The sequence below is a fragment of the Lithobates pipiens genome, unplaced genomic scaffold, assembly GCF_037356315.1.
Source record: "Lithobates pipiens isolate NorthernLeopardFrog02 unplaced genomic scaffold, aLitPip1_a1.2 Scaffold_8, whole genome shotgun sequence".
In the NCBI taxonomy this organism is placed as follows: Eukaryota; Metazoa; Chordata; class Amphibia; order Anura; family Ranidae; genus Lithobates; species Lithobates pipiens.
In genome coordinates this window covers 631,359,366-631,377,528 of record NW_027507903.1, presented here as the reverse complement: position 1 = coordinate 631,377,528, position 18,163 = coordinate 631,359,366, and the positions used below count along the sequence as shown (strand labels likewise).

The following is an 18,163-nucleotide window of genomic DNA, read 5'->3' as shown; positions in this document are numbered from 1 at the left end:
AGGTATGTGGCTACTAGGCTTTGGTCATTAATCACTCATTCTTTTATACTCCATTCTAATGCCCCGTGCACACGATCGGAATTTCCAGCAACAAATAATCGATTTGAGCTTGTTGGAAATTCCGACCGTGTGTAGGCTCCATTGGACATTTGCTGTCGGAATTTCCGACAACAAAAATTTGAGAGCTGGATCTAAAATTTTCCAACAACAAAATCCGTTGTTGTAAATTCTGAGCGTGTGTAGACAATTCCGATGCACAAAATTCCATGCATGCTCAGAATCAAGCAGAAGAGCAGCACTGGCTATTGAACGTCACCACCTTCTTGGCGATGAGAATTTCTGACAACATTTATGCGACCGTGTGTATGCAAGACAAGTTTGAGCCAACATCCGTCAGAAAAAATCCACGGTTTTTGTTTTCAGAAAATCCGATCGTCTGTACGCGGCATTAGTTCTGTGCATCCAACATCATCAATCATTTATTTTGTGATCTTGGCCCAATCTTGCAGCTCTCTAGCTTACCATAGAGCTGACCAAAAACTGGAATGTCCCTGATCATCTCTATGGTCTATGAAACCAGAAGTGAAGAGTATTGTGTCACTTCCGGTTTTGGTCAAATGCAAACAGGTCATTACCAGCATGTGAACACGTGACAGGATCTGCCACACTGAGAGCAGATCTGGACTACTACCAAATCCTGTTCTAGGAACACAGCAGCAGTGGAGGCAAATTGTAAAGCATTATTCAGATCATATATGGTCGCCAGTAGACTGGTGCATGCCTCCTCTGCTTTCTCCACCACCTGCTTTTGAGGTTGCCCAGAATCAAGGACCCTTTATCAGATTTGGTGGTCTTGCCTGGTGACTCATTGATTCTGGCAGTAAATGCATAAGCTTCTAAACAACCTTTTCCACACCAGCCTAACTTCGGATCCACCTGAAGCCTTACTAAATTGCAAACTAATAAGTCTATCCAATTCTCAGTTCGCTCTTACGACCCATGTAAAGACTGCTGCCATCTCCAAACACTCCTTTCTTGGAAGTGCAATTGATAAACGAAAAGTTGACAGCACCCTCACAGGACATTATGTCCAAATTTTGCCTGGGATCCTTGGGTTGCAACATTCTTTCTGAGACACTTTGACCATAGTCTGATTAACTTATGACCCAACCTAATACACGCTCTAGAACATCAATACCCCGGAAGCCTACCTAGCCTGGCTCTTCCCTCATTCCCCCTCCTCATTGTCCCCTACTTGCTGTGGATAGCCTCCCCCCTTCTGCCTTGTCCATCTTTTCTTGCATTCTTTCCTTTCTTCCTTACTTTTCTCTACTGTACAACCTCCACTTGATATGACAACACGCGCATCCATATTACTCAGTGTTTTTCAAACTTTTTTGTCTTGTGGTGCACCAAAAAGATGTAAAAATTTGTGTGGCACACCTGAAAAGATGCCCATCAATTCAGCCTCATCAGTGTCCATAAATACAGCCCCACCAGTGCCCACAAATGCCATCTCACCAGTGCCCATTAATGCAGCCCCACCAGTGCCAATAAATGCAGCCTCACCAGTGCCCATAAATTCAGCCATACCAGTGCCCATTAATGCAGCCTCACCAGTGCCCATAAATGCAGCCTCATCAGTGCCCATAAATGCAGCCTCATCAGTGCCCATGAATGCAGCCTTATCAGTATCCATAAATTCAGCCTGATCACTGGGACAGGGCAAATGAGGTGTATGGTAGGGGGGAGATGGAATGTGGGGGTAAGCTTGGAGTGTCAGGGTCTCTCACCTGGCAGCTCAGCAGGTCTTTGCACACCATGACCTCCTAGGGGGGTGATGCTCCTGGTCCTGGGGTAATTTTGCTGCCAGTGCCCAGCTACTCAGCCTGAGCCAGTCACACATCCCGACTTCCTTGCTTACCTTGCCTCCAAGACTCCGGTCTCCAGGAGTTGTAGTTTACAATTCCCAGAATGCAACAGTGGCCACCCCCCATTGCCGTGCCCCGGCCTGTTATAGTGATGGCTTCCAGGCTCCGCGCATCACACCCGCAAATGTGCCCAGCACACATTTTGAGAAACACTGATATTACCCATCTTTGTTTGGACTATACAAGGCACATTAGTGATCTGACTCATATTCTTATTGTTGAAACTTGTTGTTTGTAATGTATACATCTTCAAATGTGCTTTCACTGTTGTGATAACAAATGTTTAACTGTCTGTCAAGATGTGACGTTGTATACTGTTTTTTTATGAAAACTCAATAAAAAACTATTTAACAAGGAAAACAGGTGAAGGTTATTTTATGATTTTAAAACATGTTAGTTGTTTATGATACATATTGCTTTAACTAAATATCATTCAGCTTGGGTTAAGATCTGCTTTATTTTTTAAGTTTTTAATTGCTGTCTTGGCTCCTGTTTTAGAGATTAACCACTTAAGGACCAGGCCTATTTTTCAAACTTGGTGTTTACAAGTTAAAATCTTTTTTATTTGCTAGAAAATTACTTAGAACTCCCAAACATTATATATTTGTTTTCAGGCACCCTAGAAAATGGCGGTCATTGCAATACTTTATGTCACACTGTATTTTGGAAAACAATTAAAATATTTTGAATTAAAAAATAAGACAATAGTAAAATTAGCCCAATTTTTTTTATATTGTGAAAGATAATGTTACCCAACATGTTACCCAACATGTCATGCTTCAAAATGTGACCCTTAATAATCTCCATAGGCAACATTTAAAAAAGAGTAGGTCTTTTTGCTAAAAGTATTGCTCTCGCTCTAGCAATGGCGGCGAAACCTCACATGTGTGGTTTGAACACCGTTTTTTAAATGCGGGCGCGACTTACGTATGCATTCGCTTCTGCATGCGAGCTCAGGGGCGCTTTATTTTTTTTCTTATTTATTTTACTTTTTATTTTTTATTTTTAAACTGTGCTTTTAAAAAAATGCTTTTGGATCACTTTTATTCCTATTACAAGGAATATAAACATCCCTTGTAATAGAAAGAAAAAGCATGACAGGACCTCCTAAATATGAGATCTGGGGTCAAAAAGACCTCAGATCTCACATTTACACTTAAATGCAATAAAACAAATAAATAAATTACTTGAAAAAAATGAAATAAAAATATATTTCTCCTTTAAGTCCATTAGGTAGAAGTGATGTTTGACGTCACTTCCATCATCCAATGTTATGGAGCCGAGCGGGGGCCATCTTTCCCTCACTCCGCTCCATGTCTCAGAGGGGAGAGGACTCGATTGGCTCTGTTGCTACAACAGCTCCGGTAAGTGGCGGAGACGACCGGAGCATGGTGGGAGGGGAGGAGAGCCCTCTCCTGCCCCTGATAATCTGAGGCAAATCCACTGCAGAGACCACTTTTATCAGACAGAGGACCATCCTGTTTAAGAATATACTGAGGTTTTGGCGGCTATCTGCTGCCATAACCCCTGTATTCAAAATCAAAGTACCGACGTATAATGACAGCGGGTGGTCCACAAGTTGTTAAACCTTGTTACCTGTCCTTCTGACAGCCTGTGACAGCAAGAACAGAAATGAGGGGAAGACTTGTCACTAGGAATGGTAGATACAGACCATATTCATAACCTTACTCCCTTTTCACCTCTTCTATTTAGCAGCCCTCAGTGAAGGAGAATGCAGGACTCTGGGTGATTGTTGATCCCATGATCCCCTACACTCACTGTATGTCCTCAGTTTGTATTGGTCTGTGCCACTGGGCATCATTTAACCCAGAAAAATTATGACATCTAGTGGTGGAGAAGAGGTATTGCATATAGAAGCCACAGCTTCTGGGGGCCTTTAAGACAAAACTTCCTTTATTCATTGTGACAGAGCAAGGCCTTGCCACAGTGTGAGATTAGGAAAGGGATGTAAAGATGACTCAGGATTCTCAAAGTTTTAGTTTGTGATGCTCCAGCATGTTTATTGTAAGCAGACATAGCTATGTTGTAATTTTTCTCTGGGTTTGGTAGTTCCAGGTCGCGGACTGGAGCTTGAACGTTCCAAAGTGTCTTAGGTGGGATGGAACCTTCCAACCTGTGTCCTGGTTTTGCTGGATTCATGCTCACAACTTTGTGGGAACAGTACGGGGATGACCCCTTCCTGTTTCGACATGACTGCACACCAGTGCACAAAGCAAGGTCCATAAAGACATGATTGAGTGAGTTTGGGGTGGAGGAACTTGACTGGACTGCACAGAGTCCTGACCTGAACCCGTTAGAACACCTTTGGGATGAATTTGAGCGTAGACTGTGAGCCAGACCTTTTAGTAAACATCTGACCACATAAATACTCCTCTGGAAGAATGGTCAAACATTCCTGTATACACACACCTAAACCTTGTGGAAAGCCTTCCCAGAAGAGTTGAAGCTGTTATAGCTGCAAAGGGTGCGCCAACTCAATATTAAACCCCCCCTTATACAAAGGGTAATAATCTGATCTTCAAAAAACAGTGCCCTTCCACTGAGCAGTGCTAATACATCATCATCTTCAAGAAAACACTACAACAGTTCTTAGAATAACACCCTTATAGTATACACAAGGACTAACATCACTGCCAAGCCAAAAATTTAAAAATGCCTTGAAGGGCACCACTCCAGAAAACATCTCTCACTGCACAGGAAGGTAGGGAAATTATATTCCATAATTTGGTATAACTTATCCAAGGGGAGAAAAGAAGAAGTATCCCAATCCTCAACGTGTTTCATTGATTATTCCACTTCTTCAGGAGAGAGGAGTGGGAAGCAGAAAAGGCAACAAATGAATACATCTAAAAAAATCGAAAATACAGTCATAGCAATATATTTTATATCTATCTATCTATCTATCTATCTATCTATCTATCTATCTATCTATCTATCTATCTATCTATCTATATATATAATATTTTTCAATAATAGTACTGAACTTCCTTAATTGAATGTACAGGTAAATTTTATTATAAGCTTATCTGTAACTTTAAGTGACCAAGTGAAGTTTAATATTGCTCTGAATCACCCCCATAGTTGTGCATGTATGCACTATTCAACTAACCAAATAATTTGCATTTTTATTATTTTTTTATTTTTTTAAAGAAGCTTTAGTTTTCTTTCTATTCCTAGCTTTATTTATAACAAATGATTACAGACAGGTATTCCAAATTGCATTTCTTGTGCACATTTTCTCTTATTCCCACATGAGTTTGGCCATGAAGCCTCTGTGGTTTAATAAATTATTTCTGCTTCTTTTACATCTATAAAAGAGGCTAGTTTTATGTATTTTGTATCCAGATATCTTTGTATAGACAAAGAATCTCTGTTCTCCACAAAACTGAGTCAGGATTAATGCTAACATATTCTGTTTTCCATTACTATAAAATGCAATGCTCGTGATTGTGATTATTATTATTATTATTATCATCTTGTTTTTACCGATGATTAAATGTGATAACTTTGTGTTATATCCATGCTTTTAACTAAGCACGCAGTTGCAAGTAAATTGGTATTAAAGCATATGTAAACCCAGAAAACAAAAATGAAACATATTGCAGATTACCATTCCATAATTGTGGTGGTTTGCATTTGTATTCTTTTTGCTTTATTTTCTCCTGGTCACTATGTGGAAAACACATGCTCACTCCAATTTATCTATGGAGGAAGTTATGTATGCCATACTAGGTTTCTGTCATGATATGAACTACAAACATATCTACTTTCCTTTATCTCCATTACTTGATGGGTAGGCGGATAAGCAGTTTACAGAAAGATGATAAGATTGTTTGAAATTTTAGTTCACCATCAGGGACAATGACACATCATTTCTGATTAGGTCTTTAGTTACAGCATATGCATAGTTAATAAGGTTGAATAAAGACACCAGTCCATCCTGAGTGAGTGTCTAAAATTGTCCCTATCCCTGTACATTCAAATCAGTCCTTACCCTCAAGGAGCCTACAATCCAAGGTCCCCATTCATATACTAGGGCCAATTTTGGACAGAAGCCAATTAACCTACCTGCATGTCTTTGAAGTGTGGGGTGGAAACTGGAGTACCCAGAGGAAACCCACGCAAGCACAGGGAGAACATGCAAACTCCAGGCAGGTAGTGTTGTGGTTGGGATTTGAACCAGCAACCCTTACTACTGCTAGGCAAGAGTGCTAACCACTACACCACTGTGCTGCCCTTAGTTATTTTCTCTTCTTGCCGAAAATGGTCTTAGCTTGAAAAATGAAAACAACTACTTATTCTGCCTTTTTGTTTTTGAGGTCATTCAGAATCGGGCACACACCTGCACATATGGTGGACCTGCCCCACAGCCCAGGCCTTTTGGAGGGAAATTTTTGATTTGGCCTCCAAAATGTTTGGCTTGAAGCTTCATCTTGACCTAACTACTGCATTACTCAATTTGAAACCAGAGTGCTTAACGCACACTCAATTTAAACTTTTTGTCCAGCTTCTTAGAGCCGCAAAGCAAACAGTAACAAAGGCATGGAAATCCCCTTCATTGGTAGTAGTTGAGACAAAACACAGGATGTATAATTTCATGATTCATGCTAAAATAGCTGCCATAGAACGCAATCAGATCCCCAAATTCGAAAACGGATGGCACCCATGGATAAAATGCCACCTACCATCAACCTTTGATGAAAGTGTTCTCCTGCCATGGTAGCTGATCTATGAATAACCATGTTATATCTTGTGGTGGCTTTTGTACCGGCTGAGTGGACTCTCTTTTCCTCTATCCTCTGCCCTCTTTCTCTTTCTTTTCTTTCTATTTTTCACCCCCTTCTCTTTTTATGATTTGGAAGCTCTTGATCTTGTAGAATATAACTCTCTTCCCCAGCCTATCTGCAATAACTTCAATTGATCTTGTAAGTTATACTAGTTTTGGTTATGTTCTCATTTAGTTTTTGTACCAACACTCGATTATATTTGGTTATATCTTACATGCTTTGAATGTCTATATACTTACATAACAACAAGCTTCATCCATTTTATCATATTATGTTTTATTATATCTGTTATCACCTTTTGTGAACTAAGTAAAATCATTTGACAAGGAAAAATGAAAACAAATGCAACCACTACATCTGAGGATGGTAAGCTGAAATAGATTGTATGGTATTTCCGTTCTTGGGCTTAAATATGCTTTAATAATTCCAAATGGCCACTACTTTATACTTTACTATTCAACAGATATTTTACTATTCAAATTGAAACATTTAGCTTCTCTTGTATTATTGTAGTTGTTGTTGATAACATAGGGGCCCACTAAACCTGAAAAGAGAAAGCTATAAACAGGATTTTTTTTAAATGAACTTTAGAATGTACATATGAGATTGGTAGATTATTATTATTATTATTATTGATAGGAACCTATTAAATCTGTTATGAAAACAATGAGCTGTAAGCCAGATTTTTTCTCATGATCATTAGAATGCCAATATGAGATTTACAGATGCATATTATTATTATTAAACACCAAGGAGCCGATGTGCGTGCCCCGGTAGCCACGATGCTCGCTGGGCACACGTGATCGCCCGTGACAGAGCAGGATTGTGAATCTGTGTGTGTAAACACACAGATCCACATCCTGACAGGGGAGAGGGGGCAGATTGTGTGTTCCTAATATAAAGGAACACCGATTGGTCTCCTCTCCTAGTTAGTCCCATCCCCCCTACAGTTAGAACAAACAGTCACGGAACACATTTAACCTCTTGATAGCCCCCTAGTGTTAACCCCTTCCCTGCCAGTGTCATTTACACAGTAATCAGTGGCTATTTATAGCACTGATTGTTGTATAAATGTCAATGGTTTCAAAAAAAGTGTCAAAAGTGTCCGATCTGTCCGCCACATTGTCACAGTCATGATAAAAAAAATTGCAGATCACCGCCATTACTAGTAAAAAAATAATAATAATAATAAACATGCTACAAATCAATAACCTATTTTGTAGACACTATAACTTTTGCGCAAACCAATCAATATACAATTATTGCAATTTTTTTTTAACCAAAAATATGTAGAAGAATACACATCGGCCTAAACTGAGCAAAAAATAAATAAAACATTGGGATATTTATTATAGCAACAAGTAAAAAAATATTGAGTGTTTTTCAAAACTGTCGCTCTTTTTATGTTTTATAGCTCAAAAAATAAAAACCGCAGAGGTGATCAAATACCAGCAAAAGCAAGCTCTATTTGTATGTAAAAAAAAAAATCAAAAATTCAAGTACAGTGTTGCATGACCGCGCAATTGTCATTCAAAATGTTTTAGCACTGAAAGCTGAAAATTGCCCTTGGCAGGAAGGGGGTGAAAGTGCCCGGTACTGAAGTGGGTAATGTCAGCATAGCTTTCCCACATTGACTAAGTTAGATGAAAATTCTATTGCAAAGTGAAAATTCAAAGTGAACATACCATCTCAGAGATGACATAATCAGGAAAATACTGGCATATGTGTAGTTCTTGGCTGGGTTCACAATTGTTGACACAGATTATACCCCTCTCCAATCTCTTACCTCATGACTTACTACAAAGTTACAATGTTTATCATGAAGGAGAGTAGGCTTCCTTTTGCCTGCAGCAGATTGATGACATCACCTGGCCATACCCTAGTACAGTGATGGTGAACCTTGGCACCCCCAGATGTTTTGGAACTACACTTCCCATGATGCTCAACTACACTGCAGAGTGCCTGAGCATTATGGGAAATGTAGTTCCAAAACATCTGGGGTGCCAAGGTTCACCATCACTGCCCTAGTAGAATTGTAGTTGACAGTTTTTTTTTTTTTTCAAGAATGTTTGTTTGATTTTCTGATCATTAGTGGAGTAAAATCTTAGTTTGTCATCAAGTGTACTGTTGTGAATTTTTGAAACAAATGTTCATCAAAAAATCTACTAGTGTATAGCCAACTTTAGTGACTTTAGGCAAAGTCACTGGCCTGGATCTCAGGGATAGATTAATTAGAATAAAAGAAAGTCCAGTATTTCTAAGATGTGTTGCTGTTTAATGTGATTTATCAGGAACATATTCATGCAGAATGACTAAAAGGTCATTTTTAGGGTAAATGCAAAGACCAAATGTTTTTGGTTTTGAATAAAGTAGGAAAGGTTATACATCACCGGCAGGATATTTGTTGCTGCCTGTCCCGTCCTGGAAGGTTACCCTATAATAGCCATCCTGGAGATGCAACAAATTAGAGGACATCTCCCCAAAGTAAATGAGAATTGTCACAGGAACAGTTGTCTTCATCTGAGGATTTTTCCTCACCTCTTGATCTGATGACAACTCAATTTTTTGGGATTTCCTCATTGATTAATGGCTTGGTTACAATGATCAGTAGAACAAATAGAGGGGTAAGTCTCACAGACAATAATAAAAACCTAATAATCAAAAACCAGATAAACCCACTCTCCCTATAACAAACCATCCACCAAAATTGAAAAGCCCTAATGTACCTGCCAAAAAGATCCAACCCACCCTCAGTGTTTTTTTTAGCCAAGTGAATAAATATATTCACAAGCTGCTAAATAAACCAAAAAAATCCCACCTACAAATGTGTATAAAATACAATTATGTTAGAAAATAAATGTGTACATCAGAGTAAAGTCCCAAATAAGTCCTTTCAAATACACTTTCTCAGTCCCCACAACTTCTTCACCATATTCACTGTGAATTATAAAACTGTATGGTCAATCATTTATGGTGAGCTATCATACATTTTTCTGGGGGGGGGGGGGGGGATGTGAGATGAGAGTAGAGGCAGGATATGATACCTGGAGCGTGTGGGTCTAAAATAATTTTTTTCTTCTTTATGATAAAGAAGTTATGCGAGTATATTGGAAAGGATTTCATTTGAACTACACAGTATTCTGGGTAAAAACATTTTTATTGAAAGTTTTAAGGATAAGTTGCACATGTAATATTATTTATAAGTGAAAACATACAGATCATGAATTGAACAAGTTATAAGAATAAGGAAATGAAAATACATTAAATAAAAGGAAGGATAATAAAGGTCAATCAAGGGCAATCAAGTCTTAAGATTGAGGTAAAGTAATTAAGTACCACATATGTAATAATTGTATATGATACAAATACAAATATAATTATAATTGCATAATATAAAGAATATACAGTATTCTGATTTACACATTTATTTCACTACTGTGGTGTAACTCCATTGAATTTTTTTACACATTTGTAGGTGGGATGTTAGGTTTATTTACTAGTGCTGGAATGTACTTATTCACTTGTAATAAAAAGCTGACAAGTGTTCTTGCCCTTCCCTACCTATATAAAAAAATAAATAGAGAATGCCTTTTACATAAACTTTCATTTTAAAAATTAGAAGTAATATATATATATATATATATATATATATATATATATATATATATATATATATATATATATATATATATATATATATATATATATTCGATCAGCCAACAAAAGTCTCCTCCTCATGCCCAAATCCCTGTACAAATCCAAGGGGGATTGGAGATTCCCTGTCCAAGGACCTCGGCTATGGAATGCTCTACCAATCAACATCCGCCTGGAAGAAAACCACCTTCCTATTCTAGCTGATGATCAAAGCTCGTCACAGCGCCTTGAGGCGATTCAGTTCGCGTTGTGCGCTATACAAATATTTCATTCATTTATATATATATATATATATATATATATATATATATATATATATACATATATATATATATATATATATATATATTATTATTTCTTTTTTTTTTACTGACCAGTGAAAGTATCAGTAATTGCAACAAATCAAATTACAGTTAAAATATTTTCCTTACAGTAAGATTCAGATACAGTAATATTGCTACTAAATATACATAAAAATCCCACCTACGAATGTATATAAAATCCAATAATGTTACATAGTGAAATAAATGTGTAAATCAGAGTATAGTCCAAAGTAACTCTTTTCACATTTATACACATTTGTAGGTGGGATTTTTGGTTTAATTACTAGTTGTGGAATGTACTTATTCACCAGTAATAAAAACCTGACAAATGTTATTGCCCTTCCCTATCTATCTAAAAAAATAAAAAAATAAATAGTGAATTCCTTTTACATAAACTTTAATTTAAAAAAAATGTAATCTAAAAATATATTTTTTTTGCTAATCTGTAAAGTGTCAGTCATTGCAACAAATTAAATTACATTTACATTTTTTTTCTTATAGTAAGATTTTTTTTTTCTTTTGTTTTCCCACCCAAGGCCAAAGATGCAGTGCAACAACTACAGCCATGTGACAGAAATATTTCTTTTGGGTTTTCAGAATCTCCACAGTCTTACCATAATTTTCTTTATCATACTGCTAATCATCTACTGCATAACATTATGTGGGAACCTGCAGATCATCTTATTGGTGTCATCCAGCAAGAACCTCCAAAAGCCAATGTACTTCTTCCTTGCTCAGTTAGCCTTTTCAGACATCTTACTAAGCAACTCTATTGTTCCCAATATGCTCCGTGTTGTTCTCTATGGAGGAGCCACCATAAGATTTGAAAGCTGTCTTACTCAATTTTATTTTTTCACAGCCTCCGAAGCCTTAGAGTGCCTCCTACTTACGGTGATGTCCTACGACCGATATCAGGCCATCTGTAACCCATTACATTATACATCTGTTATAAACCTTCAATTTTGTCTAAAAACAGTTCTTTTGTTTTGGTTATTTATTTTTCTAATTATACTGATGATTTCATTATCAATAAGCCATTTACAATTCTCTGGTTTAAATATCATTGACCATTTCTTCTGTGACTTTGCTCCTCTTCTTGAACTGTCCTGTTCAAACACACTTGTAGTTGAGCTAGAAAGCATGGTGCTGGCGTTCCCTCTCGTTATTTGCCCTTTTGCTGTCATCACAGTTTCCTATATTTATATTGTTTTTACCATCTTAAAAATTCCATCTGTTACTGGGAGGCAGAAGACTTTCTCGACCTGTAGTTCACATTTGGCTGTAGTGTCCTTATATTATGGGTCACTAATTAGCATCTATTTATTTCCAAATCAAGAAAATATAAAGAAGGTTTTTTCCCTGTTCTATACTGTAATAACACCTCTGCTTAATCCTATAATATACAGCCTAAGGAATAATGATATAAAACAGGCTCTTGGAAAAAAATGTGTTTCGCTTAAAGCTAAAATATTGAATTAACCTTCCCTTTTCCCCCAAATAATGGCTGAGTTAAAAACCCAAGCTAAAAGCCCCACTTACTTTTTTAAACGTATGGACATGTGATGAACTGGATTTCGAGTCTTCTTGCTTGTTCGCTGCAGATGAGGAGGGGGCTTCTTTAGGTGTCACTGCCTTAGAGATGTGGACACTTCCCATTGGCTGTCATGTGGTGATGTATTCTCAGGCCCTAGAAATTATAACATTATGGTGGTGCTGGCAAGGAACATGGATGGTGGTCTAAAGCTGGTCTTACTGGGCTTACCAATTTCTTTTGAAAATGTTCATTTTAAGATTGTTCATTTGATTTTCTAAATATAATGTTTAGTTGGATCAAGCCTATGTTTATTTTTCACCGCAGTGATGAGAACATTTGAAGGAGCTGGGTGGAAAAAATTTAATGAACAAACTAATTTTTAACAGTGAATGTGTATTTCATTTAGACGCCCAAAATACCTGAAACTGTCGCTGAAGCAAAACTTACTAGTATTCCCATTTTCTCTTCCCCTGGCAGCTACAGTGGGCAGAACAAGTATTTTATACACTGCCGATTTTGCAAGTTTTCCTACTTACAAAGCATGTAGAGGTCTGTAATTTGTATCATAGGTACTCTTCAACTGTGAGAGATGGAATGTAAAAAAAATCCAGAAAATCACATTGTATGATTTTTAAGTAATTAATTAGCATTTTATTGCATGTCATAAGTATTTGATACATCAGAAAAGCTTAACTTTGTATTTTGCAATTACAAAGATCATACATTTCCTGTAGCAGGGATTTTGGCCCACTCTTCCATTCAGACCTTCTCCAGATCCTTCAGTTTTTGGGGCTGTCGCTGGGCAATACGGACTTTCAGCTCCCTCCAAAGATTTTCTATTGGATTCAGGTCTGGAGACTGCCTAGGCCACTCCAGGACCTTGAGATGCTTCATATGGAGCCACTCCTTAGTTGCCCTGGCTGTGTGTTTCAGGTCATTGTCATGCTGGAAGACCCAGCCACGACCCATCTTCAATGCTCTTACTGAAGGAAGGAGGTTGTTGGCCAAGATCTTGCAATACATGGCCCCATTCACCCTCCCTTCAATATCGTGCAGTCGTCCTGTACCCTTTGCAGAAAAGCAGCTCCAAAGAATGATGTTTCCACCTCCATGCTTCACAGTCGGGATGGTGTTCTTGGGGTTGTACTCAGCCTTGTTCTTCCTCCAAATACGGTGAGTGGAGTTTACACCAAAAAAGCTCTATTTTTGTCTCATCAAACCACATGACCTTCTCCCATTCCTCCTCTGAATCATCCAGATAGTCATTGGCAAAATTCAGACGGGCCTGGATATGCACTGGCTTGAGCAGGGGGACCTTGCATGCACTGCAGGATTTTAATCCATGGCGGCGTAGTGTGTTGCTAATGGTTTTCTTTGAGACTGTGGTCCGAGCTCTCTTCAGGTCATTGACCAGGTCCTGTTGTGTAGTTTTGGGCTGATCCCTCGCCTTCCTCATGATCATTGATGCCCCATGAGATGAGATCTTGCATGGAGCCCCAGACGGAGGAAGTTTGACCATCATCTTCAACTTCTTCCATTTTCTAATAATTGTGCCAACAGTTGTTGCCTTCTCACCAAGCTACTTGCCTATTGTCCTGTAGCCCACCCCAGCTTTGTGCAGGTCTACAATTTTATCTCCTGATGTCCTTACACAGCTCGCTGGCCTTGGCCATTGGCCAGAGGTTGGAGTCCTTTTGATTGAGTGTGTGGTACAGGTGTATTTTTTACAGGTAACAAGTTCAAACAGGTTCAGCTAATACAGGCAATGAGTTTAGAACAGGAGGGCTTCTTAACCACTTGAAATCCACGCTATAGTCAATTGACGGCTACAGCGCGTATCTCCTTTTCCGGGACTACGTCTACTGACGTAGTCCCGTGCACGAGTGGCCTGCGCGCCCCCTGAGGGGCGCGCGCGGCGCGCTCTGTGATCGGCGAGTCTACGAGACTCGCCTGATCACCGATCCGTGCAAGGGGTCGATCCCGACCCCTTATCGCGTGATCAGCTGTCAGCCAATGACAGCTGATCATGCGATATAACAGAGCCGGTAATCGGCTATTATTCCTCCTCGCGCTGTCAGCGCAAGGAGAAAAAAAAAAGCCGATCACCGATCACGGCCAGCACTGCTAGTGCCCACCTGCAACCCTGTCAGTGCCCACCTGCCCCCTGCCAGTGCAACAATAAAAAAAGTAAGTGCCCCCCGTCAGTGCCACCCAGCAGTGCCCATAGTGCCACCCAGCAGTGCCCACAGTGCCACCCAGCAGTGCCCACAGTGCCACCCAGCAGTGCCACCCAGCAGTGCCCATAGTGCCACCCAGCAGTGCCCACAATCTGCCTTAACAAAGGTGCTGCCGTCCAAAATCTTTAGGTGGCATAGGCCTACCCGACATAACCAACTACTGCTATGCCGTACACCTTTCCCGAATTGCTGATTGGAACTTACACGCAACTTCTAAAGATTGGGTCTCCCTAGAATCATCCTTTTCACTTGCCCCCCTGGGCTCCATTCCGTGGTTCAACCCGAAAAGCCTTTCAGTGTCTATAAAAAGTCATCCATTAATTGGTCCGACTTTGCATTACTTCCAACGCATCTGCAAACAATCACAGATTTCGTCTATTCCCAGCCCGTTAACGACGTTCAAACTAAATTCGGACTTTCCCCCAGGCTTGTCCACCCAATTCCTAGGTCCAGACTGGACACCAACCCAATCCAGAGCAGGTAACTTTTTCTCCAGAGGTGAATTACTGTCTGCATCAGACATTGCAGAAACACTAGAGATGCCCCCTATCCCCCTTTGGCCGTACATTCAAATATCCCACTTCCTCCATTCATTAAACAAAAATCAGGATTGCTCCCGTGCACTAACTCCCTTTGAAAAACTATGTTCCCAACAATCCCCACAAAGACACCTGATAGCCTACACACATGCACTTCTCTTTGACCATTTAAGCCCAAGGGACTACGTTGCTTACAATCGCTGGGAAGAGGATTTGAACCTTTCTCTGACAGACGAACAATGGAGTAATATCTTCCTAACCACGCATAAAGGCACATTAAATGTTAGTTCGCAAGAGAACAATTACAAGGTACAAACCAGGTGGTATCATACACCAGTGAAACTAAGCAAATTATTCCCGAATACACAAGACAGATGCTGGAGATGCCTCTCGGATACAGGAACATTCCTGCACATTTGGTGGTCCTGCCCCTAGCTGGTCCCTTTCTGGTCAGAAATCTGCAAAATCACTACCCAGGTCACGACATATACCATTGAACCTTCTCCAGCTCAGTGTCTATTGCATCTCTTTCCCGGATCCCATAACACCTACCATAAATCATTAGCCATATTTATGCTAAACGCAGCAAAACAATGTATCCCAACCAACTGGAAATCCAGCCACGCACCCACAGTTAAAGAATGGTTCAGCAAGATCAATCATTCGGCAAAAATGGAAGAGCTGATACACACTGCTCGTGACACGCCTTCAAAATTTAGTTTGAAATGGGCCTGCTGGATCCACTTCAAAACTACCCCTACTTATTCTAATCTTTTGAATGGTCGTCCCTGAATCCTGCTAGTTTAATAGACATAAAAGACGTTCTGCCTTCCCTGTGATAGTTAGACTTAAAACTCCCCCTTCACAAACCAAATGGCTACTTGAAACAATCCCGGGGGGCAAACTCACAAACTCATCTGCTTTACCTCCATTTCTCCTATTTGTGCTATTTCTCTCTCACTCTTACTATGTCCCCTAGCTACCCTCTCTTACCTTCCCCTTCCCCACCCCCCCTACTCCAGATCCCTCTCTTCTGAGCATATGACTTCCTCATTATACACATTCATAATCCTCACCAGCCATTACCTTCCGTAAGACCCCAAACTCCACGAAGAACTACTTAGCAATTAAGGACTAGGCTCACACTAACCTTGGCGGAGTAAGACTATTATCTTTCTGATTGACACAGATACCGCAATCCCAATTTTTCAATATGCACAGAGTCCAGGGGATATCTTAGGTGTGTCTGAGAGTGTGTTTGATCGTAAACTCCTTGACTCTGCTTTAGAATTTTAATGGTATGTGAACTAAGCCTATTAACCTCTCTGGAAACAGCTCTGGGAATAGAGTCTAGCTTCCTAGACATCCGACTTACACTGGGTCCGACCAGTGCAAACCACATTGGCGTGTGAAAAGTATTGCAAAATCGTTTGAGTTGGTGATGATTCTGTTTTTTATCCTCTTATTTTCTACATTTTGCTACGTTGTATTACCAATACTTGCTATCTGGACAAACTCGGAAGAGATCTGTTTGTTTGTACTTACAGTTTTTCCCCTGTATTGCAATAAACTTCAATAAAAATTTTCTTAAAAAAAAAAAACAAAGGTGCTGCACCCGTGCCACATATCCATGCCCATCAGTGTCATCTACCAGTGCCCAGCAGTGCCGCCCATCAGTGCCCAGCAGTGCCACCTATCAGAGCCACCTATCAGTGCCACCTATCAGTGCCCATCAGTCCCATCTATCAGTGGTACCTATCAGTGCCCATCCGTGCCACCCATCCGTGCCACCCATCTGTGCCACCCATCCGTGCCATCTTATGTGCCCATCTTTGCCCATCAGTGCCGCCTTATCTGTGCCCATCGGTGCTGCCTTATCTGTGCCTATTTGTGCCGCCTTAACTATGCCTATCAGTGCCCACCAGTGCAGCCTATCAGTGCCCACCAATGCAGCCTATCAGTGCCCACCAATGCAGCCCATCAGTGCCCACCAGTGCAGCCTATCAGTGCCGCCTCATCAGCGCACTTCAATGAAGGAGAAAAATGACCCGTTTGCAAAATTTTATAACAAACTTTTAAACATGATTTTTTTTTTTTTGCATCTTTTTTTGTTTGTTTAGCAAAAAATAAAACTCCGAGCTGTAATTAAATACCACCAAAAGAAAGCTCTATTTGTGGGAAAAAAATGATACAAATTTCATTTGGGTACAGTGTTGTATGACCGCGCAATTGTCATTCAAAGTGCATCAGCGCTGAAAGCTGAAAATTGCTCTGGGACTGAGGGGGGTTTAAGTGCCCAGTAAGCAAGTGGTTAAAGAAAAAATAACAGGTCTGTGAGAGTCGGAATTCTTACTGGTTGGTAGGTGATCAAATACTTATGTCATGCAATAAAATGCAAATTAATTATTTAAGAATTATACAATGTGATTTTCTGGATTTTTGTTTTAGATTCCATCTCTCACAGTTTAAGAGTACCTATGATATAGACCTCTACATCCTTTGTAAGTAGGAAAACCTGCAAAATCGGCAGAGTATCAAATACTTGTTCTCCTCACTATATATATATATATATATATATATATATATATATATATATATATATAATATACTCTATACATACATATATGCCTCACACCTTATTTTCTCTGTGTCAAGATATGCAGGCCAGCATTTGACTACTTGTCTTACAGCATTTGATTCAAGCTATATTGATTGTTTATCTAATTAGGCATTTCAAATGGGAACTTGTTGTTGAATAAGCCAGAGACTGACCAGACCAGGTATATTCTACATAACAGAAGGACAAAATAATGACTATGTGCTATGTTAATTTTAATAAAAGACCACCTCTGTCCTTGAGGGGCAATCTAATTAAACAGTGCAAATTTGCAAAGGAATGCAGAATGTAGGTGGTCTGGTCAGACTTGGAAGGAATCATAACTGCAGCTGTCCACAGCTAAGAGGAATTATCTATCACTCAGAAGGACAACAGCAAATCAAAGGCCTAATAAAACTAGCCAATCAGAATTGCTTGTGCTTGTTACCCATTGGGGGTGATGCATATATTAGGGCAGGTTCTTTTTTGGCTAAAGGGTGAAAGGAGAAACTGGGTCCTCTGTAGGTGTCTGAATGTTGCA

At 39.6% G+C, this 18,163-nt stretch overlaps 1 protein-coding gene across 3 annotated transcripts; it reads left to right on the top strand.

The window, feature by feature from the left end:
• Positions 1-5,301: 5,301 nt before the first annotated feature.
• LOC143961514 (olfactory receptor 11L1-like) lies at positions 5,302-14,079 on the top strand. 3 transcript variants are annotated; one of them, XM_077470808.1, is made up of 2 exons: positions 5,302-5,401; positions 11,253-14,079. In XM_077470808.1, exon 2 carries the CDS (start codon positions 11,260-11,262, stop codon positions 12,193-12,195), a length of 936 nt encoding a protein of 311 aa, XP_077326934.1. In that variant the 5' UTR covers positions 5,302-5,401; positions 11,253-11,259; the 3' UTR covers positions 12,196-14,079. The 3 variants fall into 3 exon arrangements, with proteins under 3 accessions (XP_077326934.1, XP_077326936.1, XP_077326935.1); XM_077470810.1 differs by having other exon boundaries at positions 5,308-5,341; XM_077470809.1 differs by lacking the exon at positions 5,302-5,401 and adding an exon at positions 9,826-10,058.
• Positions 14,080-18,163: the final 4,084 nt, after the last annotated feature.

Bases quoted from the DNA above. Each gene is read 5' to 3' on its own strand.
- LOC143961514 (XM_077470808.1), top strand. From the start codon at position 11,260: ATGCAGTGCAACAACTACAGCCATGTGACAGAAATATTTCTTTTGGGT.